Raw genomic sequence first — 19,998 nt, 5'->3', positions numbered from 1 at the left:
AAGCTGCAGAGAGAAGTACCCAGCCAGCATTTTGCACAAAAACTGAAGTAAAGGGTTGAGCTACTCCAGCAATCATGGCAGTTGATTTCCATCTCTTTGGGAGAGTGAATCCAAGGAATCAGATCTTTCCAAATGGCAAAATACTCAAGAATGAGAATAGAAGCAAACAAGAAAACAAATATAGGCCATAATTTGTGGATAACCTCTCGTTTCAGAAGAATACATGCGGCAAGGCATATGATATATAACATTGAAATGGCATTCAACACAGCAAAACTTGCCAAAAGTAACACAATCATGTTAATCTCAAGACCTCGAAGTTTAAAAAGATTTTCCATCCAAAATTTCATATAGAATATTAGTGTAGTCTTCTGCATTTCAAACCTTTCTTTTCTCAAAGCAAGGATATGTTTCTTGTTCCACTTGTGACTCTCTTTAGTACTTCCCCAAATGTAGGAAAATGAGTATTTCCTAGTGTTATTCTCTGAGGCTCTTGTCACATTAGGGACCGACTCTGATGATTGATAGGTATTAGAGCTGAAGGATGGGCTTGAATCGGTACTAGCACCCTTTTGCATTGCAGAAGGAAGAGTGACATCTGCTGGCGCCTTATTTTCTTCATGATGAACCAAAGTACCCACTGAAGATTGTTCTGATGAGATAAACAATTGGCAAGGCTCTTCCCACTTACCTTTATGTACTAGAGAACTTGGCATATTGTCTAGCCAGCGGAAAACATTGTATTGAAGAGTACAAGAAACTATTACCAGCACCTTTCCCCTAAAACCGGACTCAAGGCCCCAAAATCCAGAATCAAAATACTTTAGGCCCAGAAACAGTGACAAACCATAGAGCCGTTGACCAGGACACATATAAGCAAGTTTGCACCACATTTGAAAGAGATATTCAGAAGTCACAAGTAATCCTGTATAAACTAAAAACAACTTGGAAGGAATCCGAGAAGTTTTTGGTAAAGTAGAAAATATAATGAGACCCAGGAGATAAATAAAGCCGAATGCACCGATTGAAGACAATAAAGCATAAAATACAGCTATAGACAAAATCTTCTCGCCGTGCCAAATAAGGAACCTTCTGGAAAACCCAAAAATTCCATTTTCGGATGCATCAGAGGCATCAACTGTTCTGTACCTACTCTGTCTCCTTTCATAGCTGTAAAGTTGCATTACAGTCAAAACAGCCAAGGATTCCCAGACATTGTTCAATAAAGATCCTTCAGGATTGAACCCCAAATCAGGATACAGATCAATCAGCTTGGACATCCATGTTGCTAATATGGGAGAAATGCTCAAGCTATAGGTCAAAACAAACACTAGAGTGGCATAGACTTTCAAGGGATACCAAAGCCGCCTTCTTGTCTTCTCCACAAGCTGCCTCCCTATTATCCAAAACAGGAGGAAAAAAAGGTACCCAAATGATACATAATTTGGAGTGACCAAGTATAGTGTGAAAAGAATGGTTAGAAATGCCACATATGTCCCATAAGAGCGGTATGTAGATAAAAACATCTGACTGACTTTGCTGAGATATGTTGCTATCTTTTGCTCTATAAGATAGAAAAACAAATGACTTTAAACTCAGAGATGATAAATGCCATTATCTTAAACTAAGAAAATGAAACATGTAAAAAATATGATCATCCTTTTTCTTTTGGGTCGAGAGGTCAGACAAAATATTATTTGTTAATCTGCTAAACTTTTAATATTAGGTTTAGTGATGTACCATGTGAAAAGCTGAGGGAATAACCAATTCTGGAACTTGATGAGGCATAAACTGACAGCAAAACTGATTTGCTTAAACCAGCTTTCAAGATGCTAAATCCAAGTGGAGGACAAGGAGTATGTTGCAGAATAGCAGAAAAAGAAAAGAGCATTTTGAAACCATGGTTCTGCACTGAACAAAAGCACGCTAGGACACCTATTTCCATAAAATCCCTGAAAGAAGCATGATTTGGGAGACCTGAAAGCCACAAAATAGATATCATTAGTATTTCTATCAAGATCCGCAATCTTGGTACCTAGTACCGTATCGGTGCCTTATGATTTAGTACGGTACAGTACACCTCTGTACCGAAGTATCTCTCTTACCCATTTTCTCAATTTTCATCTCAAAACGCCTTGGTACAGACCGGTACGCACCTCGATTTGCCTCGGTACAGGGCGGTATGCCTTGGTAGGGGTGGTACGGGGCTTGTACCAACTTGAATGTGTGTGTCGTACCGGTTTTCTTCCGGTACGATACGGTACGCCCCATATCGGGCGGTACGGCAGACTTTGCTTTCTATATTAATTTGGACATTCAGAATTCAAATTAATAATAAGACCAACCTTAACCATGATGATTATAATGTTGTGGGACAGATGGGCATGTCAAAAAGGAAAACTCATCCAGCACAAGTTAAAACTTGCAATATACACCAAACAAGGTATCAAATCATATTGTATTGTTTGGTAACCATCGTTTTAAGGATACCAGCAGGATACTAAAGTTCATAAAACACTATGATATAAAGCATGTAAACACTATGGCCTCACTAGGCATTACACAAACTTCCAAATCTGAGAGCTCCATGTCGACCTGTAATGATCAGTGTCACTATGAATTGTAACATGACAAGTGGTATTGCTACGATAGTTTGCAGTATGTTACCAGTGGTATAGATACATCATACATGTAAACATTTTAACACCCAATCTGTTTTTTTTAGAAAAAATATTCTTTTGTATAATATGGATTCCTTAAAAAGTGTAATCTTGTATTTTTTTCTGGTGTAAAATCATTAGTTTGAAACATGTCCACCAAAAACAACCAAGCTGCAGAAAATCATCCTTGTTCTAAAAGGCTAGTTTTTTGTAATCTATCATTATATATATAGAACGTGCATTAACAAAGTCCAATATTTATGTGCCTATAGTATGCAGATTAACAAAGCCCGTACAGATATGATGCTCTAACCTATATGGTCATGACAAAGGATCTGTATACTGGTTTTGGTGCATTCACCCAGTATATCCAACCAGCCCACCTGGTACTATGTTATGGAAACTTGGCATGGTACACCCCTGGTACCAACACTGGTCTGGAGGGGTTTACCAGGTACACTAATAGGGTATGCCTCGTGCCAACCAGTACGATCCAGTAAGGGAAACCTCAGGACAGACAGAAATTTGAATTTTGTACTTCACATACCCCTTATGAGTTTGGAGTTACCTCATAACTTGTATCACGTTATAGCTGAATACATTTGAGCAAGGTCAACAGTGCAGCTTTAATTGTTTGGTCCAAGGCATACCAAATGATAGGGCCCCTGAACCTGGATGGTACATTCCCTTAGCTCGACACTAGGGCCCGAACCAAGCAGTTCCAACCTAAATCAAGCATAAACCTACCAGTTCTTCTCAGTTCTGGGGTTTTCGAGCCAAGTTTGCCTTTAAATAATTGAAAGGGTGGCACTTCCTCTACCTCTCTCTATATTTTTTTCCCAAAAAAAAGGGATTTTCACAGATTCCCACTCAGATCCAACCCAAAATTAGGTAGGCAGTCCTCTCCCATTCTTTCTTTTCCCTTTTTCTTTTTCTTTGTCATGCCAAAAATCGGCCAAAATGGAGAAAATAAGGGAAGTCATGTCCAAATTTGGATTTTAGCATGATTTTATGATATGCTGTAAATCTATGGATGATGAATGTAATGCAACCAAAATCATATTTTTCCACTAAGTACATAAATGTTTACATTAAAAAATAAATTTTCGGATTAAAAATAATAATAGATAAAATAATGATGAAAATTTTTTTGTAAAATTGGTTGCTGCCCGATGCATGGAATAGGTAAGTTAATTTTAATGGCATATGGGATTATTACTTTGTCAACTCAAGCAAATCATTTACATTATAATAATACACGTGTTTCACAGACTAAAGCATTTAGGGATAGCTCCCACAACTTCGGCGATAGGCCAACTATGGCAAGCAAAGAAAGCATAAATCAAGGTATTTTCAGACACCGACTATAATTAGTCTAATGTCAAATGATAAGTAGCACCCCATATGCAATTTTCGTAATTGCATTTGCAGTTGAATGGTGATTCCATTTCAAGCAATCATCCAAAACCCTAAGGGGGTTGGCAATCTGGACCTCTCGCAGATGGTCTGCTCTAGTCACCGCAAGCACAAGTGGTCTATCTTCTTCACCCTGATCCACAGCAAATAGAAGTATTGCTTCACGCAGAAGTTGCCTAAATGATCTTGTATATGTTCATTACAAGATGATAATCCACTTCACATTGATTTCGAATATGATGAAGATGATCTAATGATTGGCAACTTCAGGGCCAACAGTAGCTAGAGCTAGATAAGCTAGGATCGCCTCCTCAACCGGGGGTCTCATAGCAAAGGAGGCCGGGGTGGATGTAGGAACAATGGGTGGAATGACACATGCCATGCCCACATTCAATCGAGCAGCCATAGAGATCAAGAGGAGCTGATCATCCTACGGCTCCATGTCCGAGATATCCTTCCAAAGATTTGACAAAGAGATGCCGATACAAGGCTACCATGGTACCTAGTCTAGTCAAGATGGTGGGTGCAGTCAAACAACCCAACAAAGCCAAGCAAGCAGAGGCATCGAGAGAAAGAAATCAATTTCTCAAGTTAGCAAGAAAAGAAAGGGAATTGTAGTTCCCTTGGAGAGTGGATGAGGAGCTTGTTCACTCCAATTCAGAGGCTAGTGAGCTCTCAAATGACTAGTTGTCCAGATCATCTCGCGATACCAACAATGATAACAATAACAGACGAGCAATAATGCATCGAATGGTCAAGAAGGTAGCAATGAACATTGCACAGCTGCATATGACTCATAGACCCAGGATCTTCGATTCACTGGCGAGTCCCAGTTAGATTTGTTCATATGTCGGACGACTCGCTCGGCCCGCTTGAGCCCAAAGCATTTTGGGTGGGCTCGAGCCAAAGGTTTAGGCCCGTCAGACCAAGCTGGGATAGAAAAATAGGCTCGTTTAATAAATAAGCAAGGATCAAGCTTGAGGTAGAAAAATAGGCTCATATTCGAGTGGGTTACTACCCTCCACAACCTTAGGCACCTTATTGATCAAGTTTTGTTGTTGTGATCTTCGGATGGCTAATCAAGTGTCAAATAGAGGATTAAAATCATCGTAGCCATCCACTAGGTGCAGGTTATCAAATGCAAGAATATGGAACAGATTATCTAAAAACTTGGTGTTATGATATGTTGTACCAGCCCGAATTAGACGGTATGGGACATACCGTACAGTACCAGTTTGGCACCGATACTCCGTACGGATGGCGTACCGAGTATCGTACCGACATTGTGCTAGTGTGGCACTAGTAGCGAACCTTGCTTGGTATAATATCCCAAGCGTGAATAACGATTGTGATCTCGACGTCTACAAGGGACAAACACTCACAAAATTTTAGATGTTAATATGTATTTTGTACTTTAAACCCATTTGTTATATTATATGTATATTCAATTATATGTACTTTATTATAATCCAAGTCCATTGGATGCCAAAAAAGATATCAAAACAACATCAAAATCCTATTAAACCACAATTATTAAAAAGATTAAAAAAATAAAAAATGAAAAATAAAACAAAATAGCATCCTAGTCAAATGACCGGTATGCCATATCGTACCATGTGTAAGTATGCTACCGAGCCCGCACCGCATTTGGCGACAACATCAAGTACCGATTCAATGGACCTTGCTTTTGAGCAACTATTGAGATGTTACTGTTATCATATTAGCATAACTACTCACTCATAATTGATAGCGCATAAGGATTTATTTTTACTTCAGTGAACCCATACTTGGACTTCCAACAGTAACCTGGTTTATATGTTATGATCTGAGTCATATGTTACCAATGGAAACTTAAATTGTTAAACATAGTTGAAGTTTACTAACTAAGCTTTGTAGCTCACCTTGTCTTTTATATAATTTTATAGAGTGATTAGTGAGAGCTGTAATGGATCTATTCGAGGAGGTGACTCGAAGTTGACATTTTGGATTAATGATTATTGAAGTGGCATCAGCAATGTATCCCATTGGTATTAAGTGTCCATACAATATTTTGTATAAGAGGATATGTCAAGTTTATATGTGGAAATATTGTGTAAATGATATTGATTACATTAAACGCTTTAGTCATACATGGTCTGATCATATGCTTTCAATTAATGATATTGAATTTCAATCGTATTATCAATTATGACAGTGACACCTCAGGATTCGAGCAAGTGCAGAAAGGGGACGATGACACAACATGCCATATTTCACAATCCTTGTGACGAAATGATGAATACAAGATGCTTTGTAGCGTTGTAACTTTTTTCATAGAATCACTTCGAATTATGTTCTAGGAATTCAAAATGATTTAGTCAGCTAAAGAAACTATTATCCTTGTGGAATATAACATTATAAACAATTTATGATTCTTAATTTAGTTATCCTAAAATCCTAATAAAGTAGCACCAACTAATGTCATAAACCCCCTTGCCATTAACCATTACTTGTAGACATACGAATACTAACATTTGTTAACTATGGGCAACTATTCATAAAACATGGTACAAAAAATTAGTTCATTAATGTGTATTAATTAAATTAAAAGAAGAAATAGATGATTCCTTTTCTATATCAAAAAATTTCATATGCTCTGAAAATCTAATAACATCCAAGAAAGTTGGATAACCATAAGAGATTTTCAGTTACTTTTCATACAAGAAGTGGAGGGGAAAAAGAAGAGATAATAAATGAACATGAAGTCCTACCTAATTGTGAGAGAATTACCGCAGTTAAGGAACCACTCTGCTCCAAAGCCTTTGAGATTAGGTTAAGCTGAAGGATATATAGCAGTGAAAAATGCACCTCACAAAAAAGAATTAAAGATTGACGCATTTTTGCACTAATGGAATGGCTCAACAGAAACACCAAGAAGAAGCACACTGAAGCAAAAAGAAAAATTTGGCATTCATCAGTAAGTCTATGGTACAGTATATGAAGACAAATGTAAATAAATTTACAAAATAATGGTATACTGTTAATGATACTAAGGACCTTCAAGATATCGTGGTTCAATCTCAGTATATTAAGCTGAAGATGAATTGCACTGATCAGTGACTGGAAAGTGTTGCAGATCGCAGAAAGACAAAAAGCACATAAAAAAAACCTCATATTCACTGGTATTTGATTTTCTACAAGGCTGGCTCGAAAAACAAATATCACATGATGAATAAATATGATTGGATCTATCTTAATTACTAAATTCCTAATACCAGTCCCTCCAATGCAGCCACTTCACCAGAACTTTTGGATTTGATGAGAAATGGTCAAAGTTTGGGTTAGTCATCCCCTAGAAGCAATGCTTCACAATTTAATCAAACTGTCATCAGAAATAGGGCATAGTTGGTAAAGGTATACACAAGTGATTCACATAAGCTGGTCATGGTGAAATATGCATGAGTTGACTACACATTCCCTAGGGCAGCCAAGTTGGAATGATATGAAGAATGATGCAAGGCAAGAGATGGAAGCTTGTCCCAGAAAAGAAAATTGCACACCACATAAGAAAATGATTTGGTTTCACCACAGGGAAGAGGATAATAACTAGAGATAAAAACTTGTGGGCACAAAGATGGAAGCTAACTAAAAACATGTCCCACATAACTGTGATAGCTACAACTTTATAAATTTTAAGAAAAAAATATAATGATTAAGAATAAAGATATAATAAATGAAAATAATAAAATGGTAGCTGTTAAAACAGTAAACAGGGAGATAATTACAGCCATTAGTACACTTGCACTGACAGAAGGATAGCGGAGAATTAAGTATCTTGGGGGGCATTAGATTGATATATTTGCAGATCTCCTAATGGAGAAAGGACTTCTTTATTATTTTGAGGTTCATATTGGAATTTAGACGGTAATGTAAGTTTAAGTAATTAGATGGGATTGCATATGGGGACAATGTTTTGAAGATTGCTTGTGATTTTGGAATGGCTCATGACATTCATATGATAAAGTGTAGACATTTAGACATTTTCCAACTGTCATATCAACAGATTGCAGGTAACAGTAGGAAGTTCGCAGGTAATGGTAGGAAATATATGGAGTACTTTAGTAGCTCTGGCTGGTGGAGTAGAAGCATGAAGAAAGTCTATGCTACACGGACTCAAGTTTCTGTGTTGTGTGCAGGTGCGTGTGAAGTGTCTGATCCTTTTAATATCCAAGAATTTTTCTTTACAGAGCTATGTGCAAGCATCATAACAATATCCATGTTTAAGTGTCTTGTGTGGGTACTTCAGGCTAAATTGAAGGGTATTTCCAATCATAAAGTCTTCCAACATATACATTTCCCTCATTGTCTGATCTTTATATATGTATAATACTTCTTGTGTGAGTTTATCTGACAAAGACTGCTTGCACTGAGCTCCTTTAGTGGGATCACATACTTGCAATATTTTTTTGACTTTTTACAGTTTTGATCATTCAAAGATTCTTGAACGATAGTATGTGATAATACCAGGTTTGTTGTTACTTTATAAATGCCACATGGTCATTGGGAAGAGAAACAAGATCTCAAAGACAGTCAAAGTTATTTTATTGGTTGTTGGATCTGTATTCTCACGATCAATGGGTGATATTATGGCTGAAATCAGAAAATAAGAAGACTTTAGTTCATTGTACCTTGGTATGAGGGTAGGTCAAATGTATTTCTTTTTAATTTGGTGATCATTTCCTTTGCTTGCTCCTTGCTGAGGTGGATGCGGAATGGCCACATATTGATTCCAACATGTTCTCTATAGGTATTCGCTGGTCATACTCTAAATCTCTCATCATGAGTTCAATGGTTGGCAACAGAAATATTATTGAGTAAAAAAAGTAACATTTATGTACCAATTGAATCTATATCTTATTATATGTTAAATGAGCCTCAGTGCATATATTAACAGATTAAAAAAAAGAAATATAAGATTTTATTTTATATCTTTCTACAATACTTAAATATTTGGTAAGTAGTATTCTTAGAGCCACAAAAATTGAAATGCAGGACACATCCCTAAAATTGTAGATTTCCAAGAGATTGGTATATGCAGAAGAAATCAGAAGCTACAAAAGAAAAAGGATGTTTCACCATACTGTAAACAGCATGAATAAAGCCAGGTTTCATAACAAGAAGAAACAACAGTGCCAGAGAAATTGCACGGGAACTCTTGCGTAGCCCCCAAGCTATTGTAGCAACAATTAAAACTTTTGTGTCTCCTTTATCTGCAAAAGGAAAGAGAGAAGGGATAAAATGAAAGCTTGCAGATATAGAAAGTGATGCAATAATATATAATTAAACCAAACACAGAATCCAAAACAAGCACAGAGTGGCCACAAAACAACTAAGAAGCCAAATATATACATATGCATGAAAGCACTTTATTCCTTGTAGAATCATGTACACAACACATTACATTCCACAAAGGAAAATACACCACTTCCAGCATGTTGTTATTGACACATGAATCGGACAACTATATGATTTATAGCGTTGCTGTTTTCAAAATTCATTCAGCGACATAAATGTTGGATCACAGGAATCCGTATTATTGAGAACTGAGAAGAGCACATCAAAAGTCCTGTAGATGAAAGTGTGAACATTGATAAATGGAAGACTTTGTATCTAAGCATGATCTGTCCAATGCATGAGTAAACATATTTCAAACAAATAATGACTTGAAAAATCATTTTACTCAAAAGAACCATAATGTGCAACCCCATCGTATGATAAGAGGTTGGTCCACTAGAAATTTATCATAAGGTGGTTAGCAATTCTTAAGTGGCATGGCACAGATCCTGGTGAATCGAGGAATGGAGAACATGAACCTAGTGTGAGCATGAGTAGAAGCAAGGATTTAATTAATTTTGGGATGTGGAAGCAAGAGGTTCAGAATGCCTATGACTAGAAGACAAGTTGGAGTTCGAACTACAATGTTTTGGCACTAGCAAGACCATCCAGACCTCTTCTATCCCAAAAGGGAATTTGTAATCAAGTAAAAAAAATGGTGGCAGATAATACTTTTAGGATTCTTATGGATGCAAGGTAAAATCCTATGAGATGATTGATAAAATCTGACCCAAAAAACCAAGCCTTATGGTGGATGGACTCGAGTACTTAAGCACAACAAACAAGATCAACAATACCAACCTATACCGCCCCATACCATACTGTACTAGTAAGTTACCAATCTGGCACGAGGTTCAGCTCGGTATGCAAGCTAAACTGGTCCGTACAAGTCTGAACCATGTCACACTTGCCCATACTACCCAATTTCGGGCTGTACCATGGCTAGGAATGAGAAAAAGGTGTTCGAAAACTGTATTGGTATGTACCACACTGTACGGAACCAGTAGTGTACCAATTTTGTGGACCTTGACCATAACGATCTTTTCCCTATCCAACGTGGGATTATACCACACTCTCAACACTCCCTCTTATGTGTAGGGCCATTGGAACGGTCGACATGTGGATACATGGTGAGGGTGCTGGAGCAATGGATGGGAACGAAGGATTGGTGGGCTCTGATACCATGATAAAAGTCCAACCAAAAGTCCGAACATGTAGGTCACTGGGCCAATGCATACTTAGGCACCACAAGAGTCCTTTCCCTTTCTTATATGGGATTATCTCACGCTCTCAACCAAGGTCCGCCGTACCGGTCCGGATCGGCGTACCGGTGGCCGGCCGGACCGGTACGGTACCGGTCCGGACCGGTACCGTACCGGTCCGGACCACTTTCTTTCCCATCAAAAAAAAAAAAAAAAACCACAGCGAGGCGCTGTGGTTCCCCCCCTCCCAAAAACCGGTTCGCACCGGTGCGAACCGGCCGGTTCGCACCGGTACGAGGCCGGTACCAAGCGGTACCGGCCGGTTCACAGAAGAAAACCAGAAATACCGGTTTTCATCTGTGTCCGGTACCGGTCAGGGACCGGACCGGTACGTACCGGCCCGTACCGGCCGATACGGACCGGTACGGCATTCCTTGCTCTCAACAATGATAACTGGCTAAAATATAATAGATAACTCTCTCAATAGAACATAGTCATACCGGTCATCACTGGAGCTTCCAAACTTCCAATGACATCACATTGGCTTCAATGAGAGGCTCTTCCTCAGTTGCACCAAAAAAAGAGCCTTGGACTCACATTAAGGATTGTCATGGACTTGCACCACAGCAAATTTCGGAGTCATACCACCAAAGACACAAAAGCACTAAAAGCTGGAATATAGCTCACTATAATTTGTACCAAAAAAGCACAGTATATGGGGTATTTATGGTGTAATCAAGCACCTTAAATTGATGGGGACTTGTAGGAGCCTCTAGAATTTGATTCAATTACTTAATCCAAAAGAAGATAGGACTTTCCTAGTTAATCATGTACCTAAATAATGGTTACACGATTTAAAAAGTCAAATGACACTATTGTTAGTCAACTAGATTTTTTCATAGAGCATGCTTATAATTTTTGGTTTTGCAACAAATTTTGAACTATAAACTGACTGAATTACGTAACAAAATCAATACATGATGTTTTTTTTTGCAATCAAATTTATGGAGATAGAAGTCTCTTGTCTGATTTTTTTTGTGCAATATAAATAGAAAAATATAAACCATCAATCTCTATGGTGCCAAGTTAAGGAAAGCCGCCAATAGAAATTGGAGGGAGATAGAAAAACTAGGGCTTATTTCTTTTCTTCTTTTCGTAATATAAAGTGCAAATACTTTTTTTATTACCAAAACTCTATCGTAATTGAAAAGCTTAATAGAAGTGATAATGATTTAAATTGCAAAAGTACTTTCTTTGCACTCAAAGTCTTAGACATAAAAAGGAATTTCTATGGACCCAAGGGGCCATGGCCCCCTCCACTCATGTACACTTGGCTCTGCACCTGATGAAAACTAACCTTGATAACCACCCATGCACAAGAACACCACTAAAACAATCACCTATAACAAATCACTAGTCCCTAAATCTAATAAATATTCTAATCAAGGATTGTTGTGTTGGTACCTGACCTCGGACCGATTGCCCAGCGGCACGGATCGGCACAGCCCTGTGCCGTGCCGTGTCGGACCTATACCGACACAGTAAAAGAGACGAGGGAGAGGGAGAACGGAAGAGAGAAAAAGAGAGGAAAGGGGGAGGCCAAGGGAGACCGATGGAGGCCGGCGGAGAGCCAGTGGAGGGTCGGAGAGCCGCTGTGCGAAAGAGGCAGAGGCTGGAGAACCGCTACGCGGAGGAGGGGCTCCGCCTCCGGTCCAAATAAAAAAAGATTAAGTGAAGTTGGCAAAAGGTTTGCCGACTTTCACTTAAAATCTCAAAAATAAAAAGGGCCCCCTCCGGGCCTCTGTTTCGAACGAAATAGGGGATCGGAGGCGGAGCCTCTCTTTTGCTTCCTCGCCACGGCTCCCCGGCCTCCACCTCCTCCGCACGAAGGCTCCCTAGCCTCCGTCGGCCAGCCTCCTTCCTCTCTCTTCCTTCCCCTTCTTCTCCCCCTCCCTCCCTCCCCCGCTCTCTCTCTCTTTTCCTCTTTTTTCTTCTCCTTCTCCCCTCCATCGTCGGTTCTCGTTTTCATTGTCGGAACCGTCCCGGTCCGCTGCCGGTACGACTCGGGACGCCCCGAATCAGGCTGACGACCATGATTCTAATATGGTATATCCTGATAAAAAAAATACATAATAGAAGTTAATGTTGAACTATATTATTAATGCTTGCTGGCTTGTTGAGTAAATTATACATTTTAGGAATAAGAAACTAAAACTTTCAGCGAATATCAATCAGCATAAGGATATCAGACTTATGACATAAAATGACCATAATGAGGAAAACAAGATTCTTCTTAAAAGACAAATAGAAGCACGGCATGAAGGAATTAGCTTATGAAAGGACTGCATCAGAAATCAAACAACACAGTTGATGCATCTGGTAACCGAAAATCGCAAATGGAGAAAAGGGGATGGGGTACTCTTGAAGAAGATATTATAATTATTCCTAAAACAGAGTGCATCTCATTTGTATGATGATTAATTTGTACTCTGTTGGTTCCCTCATAGCTTATTTTCATGTTCAAAGTAAACAATATGAACACTAACAAATCACCAATGCATGATACCTAGACAAAGCAGAACTCAAATCCAAACATTTGCATCATGAATACTCTCACCTTCAACTGTGTGATCATCACTAGAGGATTGCCTATCCTCATCAGACAGGTATTGAAATACAGAATTATTCACTAGATTACATAATGCTACAAAGACTCCAAGGCAGAACTGTGCAAGTAGAAATAATCCAGGAATAGGATAATGCCACAATCCAATGGTTTCCCAAATCATCATGTCCTGGAAAAAGAAAAATGTTATAAAAGATTCCAATCTTTTGTGTCTGATATTAAAAAAGATTCATGGGAAAGAAAGAATACCTTTCGGATTTTTTTGTTAAGAAATGTAAATGCTACATTGAATACATACGTGCTAGCAGCCCATAGGAGAATGAAGACTAGAAGTAACCCATTCAACCGGTGCAAATGAAACAAAGATGGAAAGACATATAAAACATAGCCCACATATGCTAGCAGACCAAAAGCGCACAAACTAGTGAAATTGAAACTCCAAAACGAAAGAGCAAGCAACAAGACCTGTCACAATCAGCACTGAAATGTTTAAAAATAAGCCGAATAGTATCTGATGGATCTCAATAATAACTGCATTAAAGAAAAATATCTAAACTTGCAAATAAATATACAGCCCAATATCACATTCATTACTTGTGTAATGATAAAATACATCACATGATTGCATGTGAAAAACTATATGAAACTTGGGCTGTGAAATACATAATATAACATGACAACTGCAGACATAGTAAGGCAGAAATACTCGCAGGCATACCATGTTTATGCTCGAAGAAAATTAAGACAACAGCAGATCTCTCTTGTACTATCTGATCATGTGAATTAGAAAAGTGAAAATGTTCATTTGTCAGTGCACTGAAACTCAAGTTCGATAGGACAAATTCATGTGTGTTCCATTCTCACCTGGGCATCACAAGTATGGAAACAGCCTCTCCACATGCAAGGGTAAGGCTCTGTATCTGACCCTTCCCAAACCCCAAAGTGGTGGGAACTTGTGCATTGGCCACCCCTTTTTTCAAATGGCAAACACAAGGCATAGGTATTCCCACTTCAGTTATACTACAACCTCATCTCAGCAGGCATGAAACTTCTTTGGAAGCTAAGCTACATGGGCAACCATGAATTATTATCCAACATACTCTACATGTAAACCACTGTCATATTGCACCTGTGATTCATTCGTCCGACATTCATTATCCTGGCATTGCTCTATGGAACAATTAATGACTTTCTGGTGGTTTACCAAACTTGCATGCTTCGACCAAGAAACATTCAGTTATTTGGCAAACTACCAGATTATGTCTGATGCAAGATGGACTATCCCACAACATGGAATGAAACTATCACATATATTTCGTGATTGAAGCTCATGGTAAAATGATCCAAATACAACATCACAGAGTCTGATTGCAGATGAAGGGCATTCATTATCTAAATCTAAAGATTAAACAGTAAAACTGGAAAAGCAAGTATTCAATTTCAAATAAGCAGAAAGCCAGAAAGTGATAAAAAATTCTTGGAAGACTGCTCATATAGAACTATGTGATTACTAACCTCCTTTGCATGTTAAATATTACATCAATAATACAAATTTTTAAATTGCCTAACTATGCACAACACCACATTTGTCACCTTGACTATCATCCAAAAGCATTTGTCCCAAACTATAAAAAAAAACTCCTTCAACTCTAAGTATAACCTTCCTGTCACCTCACCACCAAGATACCTTTTCCACTGAGAAAAGTTATCTTATAAATCACTAGCTATCATATTTTTCCTCTTACTGACATCTCTAAGTATTTGTTCAGCTTTATTAATTCATGAGAAACACCATAAGAAGAACCACGCTTCTCCTCAACTTAACCTTTAAAAGGTTGTGTTGCTAATTAATTACCCTTAGTACACATAAAAATCTCTTAACTGGAGCCATGCACAGCTTTGATTTGAAGTAGCTAAATACAAAATGGATGGCATCAACCTAAAAGACGAGACCAGGTTATGCCAGTTCACTCTACTAAGAGTTGAAAGAAAGGGCCGGGAGCACCCGGCTCTCCTATATGTACAAAGAAAGGGGAACGGCCACTCAATTCGGCCCGCCCTTCTCACCTATTACGATCAGGAGAAAACGGCCCATGTACAATTAGGAGAGAAACTTGGAATGTGCCATTTCCTACTGTATTATGATAGTTGAAATTCTTGCACAAAAATGATCAAAAAATCTATAGTATGTTGACATGACTAGCATTATATCATCAATCAACTAGACAACCAGGGCCATACTCCATGGACTATCATAGTTATACATATAGGCCTGTAGGCCCGTTGGTAGTCTCCGAAGTCATCATATTATGAGTTTTAAACAAGGTTCACCTTCTCGGTACCAGACCCCGTACCAGTGTTACACTAGCATGGTGTCGGTATGGTACGGTACGCAGTTCTTTTGGCGTATTGAGTGTCGGTACACCACCGATACCAGTACCCATTCCAAATCGATACGGCATGCCTGATACCATTCAGTTTGGTGCGGTACGACATACCATGGTTTTAAATGTCATAGTAGTATCATGTCCGGTGCTTTCAAAAGGCACAATCTACAGTTGCATATGCTTAGGTGGTTTATAAATTGCACATTTATAGGATTGTGTTACCCATATGTGGTGGGGCCACGCATTGGGCTGCATAGTCGGTCCACAGACCATGTATGCAGCCAGGTAGAATGCATGCCGCTTTATAAGGATCCAAGTAATGTGAGCTAGGTCGCCACTCATACGGGTCAGGCAGGTTGAAATTGGGTTCAAGTGGGTTGAGGTTGCTTTTGTTTATGATCTAAATGTACTTTCATAGTTTAAACTTTAAACCTTGTTTTAGATACATGTTTTGTCACTTTTGTTTATGAAGTATGTACATCAAAGTTTAAATTTTGTTCTAGACTGTTAGTAATGCTTTATTTGCAACCTATAGTTTACTCTTGTTAGTTATAATTTCATATTCATCAATGATAATTTGTAGATTTGTTACTCTAAAGTTCCATTAGAATACTTGAAATTTGAGCATGTATTACACTTCAAAGGAATTGTCATTTTAATAAGTTAACATATCTAAGTATTAGATTTATACAAGGTTCACCGTTTTGATACTGGACCCTGTACCAACGCCATCCTATTTCAATGTTGGCATGCAGTTTGGTACAGTACAACTCGGTATACCGAGTGTCGGTATGGTATGGTACAATGTATAGAGGTTCGGTACCATATGCCCAAAGATGGATGTTAGACTTCGTTTAAATAAATTTAGTTTATTAATACAAAAAATAAATAATACATGTATTGAGGATTAAAAATTAGATATAAAAAATGTAATTTTGTAGAGAATTTATATGATTTTTTATTTGAATAAAATTCTACTTGAGAAATTTAAAAAAATTCCCACCCCCTTCTCCATGATTTGTTTTTTATAGAAAATCTCCACAATTTTCCACGTTGCCAAAGTAACCTTATCAACTTATTTCCTCTCCTAGGTCTAGATTCCTACTCTTATTGGTCTCCTCATCTTATAAATCCTTAGTACTCAAAGACTTAAAATGCAGTCATCCCAATCTTCCCCTTAGCAGGAAGCTTACATTAGGGTAGCAAACCCGCTTCCAAAGCTCCTCAGAAACTCATTAACACACCTGCTTCGTATGTTCTTTCTTACTAAACTTTTTTAAGAGACCCACTTCCCTGTACCAACACCCGCCCCACTTTGGGTAACTAAGGTCTTACCCATGCGAATAAAGATTTTTAATCTCCACCTTTGCTCTGAATTACAGCAAATCCTATTCTAAGTTGGTTTGAAATTTTCCAATTCGCATGTCGCCACTATCCCAAATGATTTACATAACCCTATGTCTAACAATGCTAGGATATACACCCAAATGTGTGATAGCCGAAGTCCCTTTCACTACATGCACTAAATGCTGGCCCACAAATTGAAGAGTCAAAGTCACAAATGCAAGATTAAGCTTGCTATCTGGAGCAATATTGTTATTTGAAGGAAAGAGCATCTTGGATTTTTACTTTTATCACCTATGCACTGAGCAAAAGGATGCTCTAAGGAAACAGCAGAGCTGGTAACTTTTGTTGGTCAAAATATTATTTTAATAAAGAAGATCAAAACACATAACGAGCGTTAGAAGTAGAAGAATGATTGGATGTGCATTATGTACAGATAGTACGGATAGAGTTGAATAAATACATAAGAGAAAGCATCCAATATCCACTAATGAGTGATATCACAACTAATTGAAGTAGTAGGATATCTTAAAACAAAGAACAAGCAGAGACAACAGTATGGCAAGAAAAATGAATGGATTTGGGTATCACAGTATGGAAGCAACAGACATAGAAAATGAATATAAGAGAAAGCATCTAATAAACAACTAAATAAGATTTATCACTTTTGACTACTAAATAAAAGGCTAATTTAAGGTTTGCGATTTTGATACTAGACCACGTACAAGTAGCATATGGTACAGTGTCAGTAATCAAGGTATGGGATCGGTTCGGCATATCGACACTCAGTACGCTCCCCATATTGAGTATCCGTTTAGTACCGGTATGGGGCTGCATTAGCACTGCGAACCTTTGGCTAATTTGATGATGCTTCTAAATACGGATCAGTAATCTCCTAGACAGTGCCCAAAGGGGAAAAAAATGTTATGGCCACTTAACGAGCATTACAGAAATTAATTGCAACTTGTAGGGTAGTAGTGAGGCAATGGATCCTTAATAAGGATGTAGCAGTTGAATGCTCCTTCAACAAAAGGCCATACAAGAAAAAGGCCTCAAATATAGGTGGAAGCCAGTAGGTTTAGAGAAGAGCAAATGACAAACTATAAGAACTTTGAAATAATTGCTGGGAAAAAAAAATCCCTACAGAGAAACATCCATCAACAAGAACAAGTGGGATGGTGTTTCTCACATGATCTATAATTTATGATTAAATTAAACTGAATTTGGTCCATAGGGTAGCAATTCTTTTGTCAAACAATTAAGTTATAGTCCATTTACTGAGAACAGGTAGAAAGTGTTATTTCAAACCAGAGATCATTAAAATATTGAATTCGCATCTATTCTAATATATAACCATGACTCTCAACTGTATCTTCATTCCAGGACTATGCAACTCTCAAGACATGTTTGTTGGAAGAAAACAAAACAATGTGGCTGACCCATAGCCCAACTTATCTCTTCCCAAAACCATGACAAGCCCCCTTTCGCCCTCGACATCACAGCTCCCACATTTTCCCCTAATGCCCGGCAAGGAAACAAATGGATACCCTATACCAAAGATTAAAGGATGTTACAAACACCAAAAGCATTTGAATTCAGGAAAATTCCTACCGGAAACCCGTAAGTGAAGAAGTTGATACTGAAATTCCGGAAAACTGATCCCCCCAATAGCACATTTGCATGCCTTCTTCCAGATCTGGAAATTAACAAACAGTTTGATAAGATTGCATGTATTGAGAATAGATAAGAAAATGAAAAATAGATAAATTGAGAAGGAAACCAATAACAGGGCAAAGAGCATTAACAGAAATGTTAGAATTCCCGAAGAAGATTTTGGAGAACCAAGAAAGCTCGGACATTAAATCTAAGCATACATATTAACAACAAAATTAAGAGGTTACATGATTTTTTTCAAGATACGAAAGAACTGAAAAAGTTCATGCCAAGAATGGTATAATTGGTTGCCCTAGTTTAACTAGCACATCAAAAGATTCAACCTCTCACCCTGTTTTATACGATATGTCGGGGTCAAAAGCAAAGATTTATAGTTAAGAGTGCATTTATTAAACAATTTTCAAGACCCAGTATAAGATTGTCAGGATAAACAGAAGGAAAGCATGCATCAGCATATGACATCACAAGTAGCTCAAACTGAAGCACCACAAAATGTTCTAAGCAATGATGAGAACAGAGAAGATTAATAGTAAGAGTACACTCATCAAATGAATTGTGCTGCATATCAAACCAGGTCTCGACCAAGTTGCTCCACCTAACATCAGCCGATATTCATAGGGGCTCAATTCAGTTGGAGTCGGCACCCAAGGGTGAGGTGTGTGTCGAGCAGAAGGGTGGGGTGTGGGTAGAGCAGAAAAGGTAAGGAATAGCCCATCCTAGTCTCTACTACTACTACTACTACTACTACTTAATGATGATGATGATGATGACGACGGCGACGATGATCATCATCATCACCATAATAATAATAATAATCAAGGAATGCTGAACCAGCCTGTACCAGCCCGTTCAGCCCATACCGAACCGAACCGGTTCAGCATTAAAAAATGGTACTGGCCCGTACCGGCCCATATCGGCCCCCATACCGGTTCGTACAAGTCCGAACCGGCCGGTACGGCTAGGCCAAATTTTTTGGGGCTTTTGGAGGCTGAACTCGTGGTACCGGTTCGAACCAGTCCAATGGCCAACCGGTACGCCTACCGGCACCGGTTCGGCGATCCTTGATAATGACGATGATGATGATAATTTAGTGTAAAGAAATTGACCAGATTGAACCTATAACATATTTGTTAGAATAAATTAGTATCCATGACTACATTCAGGATTTTTGGGATTAGGATGCTAAATGACAAAATAACATGCTGGAATATATGATTAATCAAGACTCATTGAAATATCTAGTCAATATTGGCAGAAAAGAATTATCTCATAAACAAATGTAAGAAAACATTTGAGTTCAGTAGTAAGAGTAGCAT

General features: G+C 38.3%; 1 protein-coding gene across 5 annotated transcripts in view; it reads right to left on the bottom strand.

Annotated features, from left to right (window-relative positions):
• LOC103716184 (piezo-type mechanosensitive ion channel homolog) overlaps positions 1-19,998 on the bottom strand; it is an 84,947-nt gene that overhangs the window by 25,154 nt on the left and 39,795 nt on the right. For 2 of the 5 annotated variants that reach the window (XR_005511215.1, XM_039124948.1), the window contains exons 8-14: positions 18,620-18,704; positions 13,527-13,742; positions 13,269-13,446; positions 9,197-9,325; positions 6,827-7,000; positions 1,741-1,977; positions 20-1,564 (exon numbers count right to left, since the gene is read on the bottom strand). Coding sequence is in view for 4 of the 5 variants with exons in the window: in XM_039124948.1 (XP_038980876.1) it covers positions 20-1,564; positions 1,741-1,977; positions 6,827-7,000; positions 9,197-9,325; positions 13,269-13,446; positions 13,527-13,742; positions 18,620-18,704 (2,564 nt within the window). In the remaining variant the exon portion in view is untranslated. The other 3 variants (XM_039124958.1, XM_039124953.1, XM_039124955.1) reach the window with 3 other exon arrangements.

Source organism: Phoenix dactylifera, chromosome 1 (genome assembly GCF_009389715.1).
Source record: "Phoenix dactylifera cultivar Barhee BC4 chromosome 1, palm_55x_up_171113_PBpolish2nd_filt_p, whole genome shotgun sequence".
In the NCBI taxonomy this organism is placed as follows: Eukaryota; Viridiplantae; Streptophyta; class Magnoliopsida; order Arecales; family Arecaceae; genus Phoenix; species Phoenix dactylifera.
Note: the sequence above shows the minus strand (reverse complement) of the source record. Positions and strands in the feature narration are given on the sequence as shown.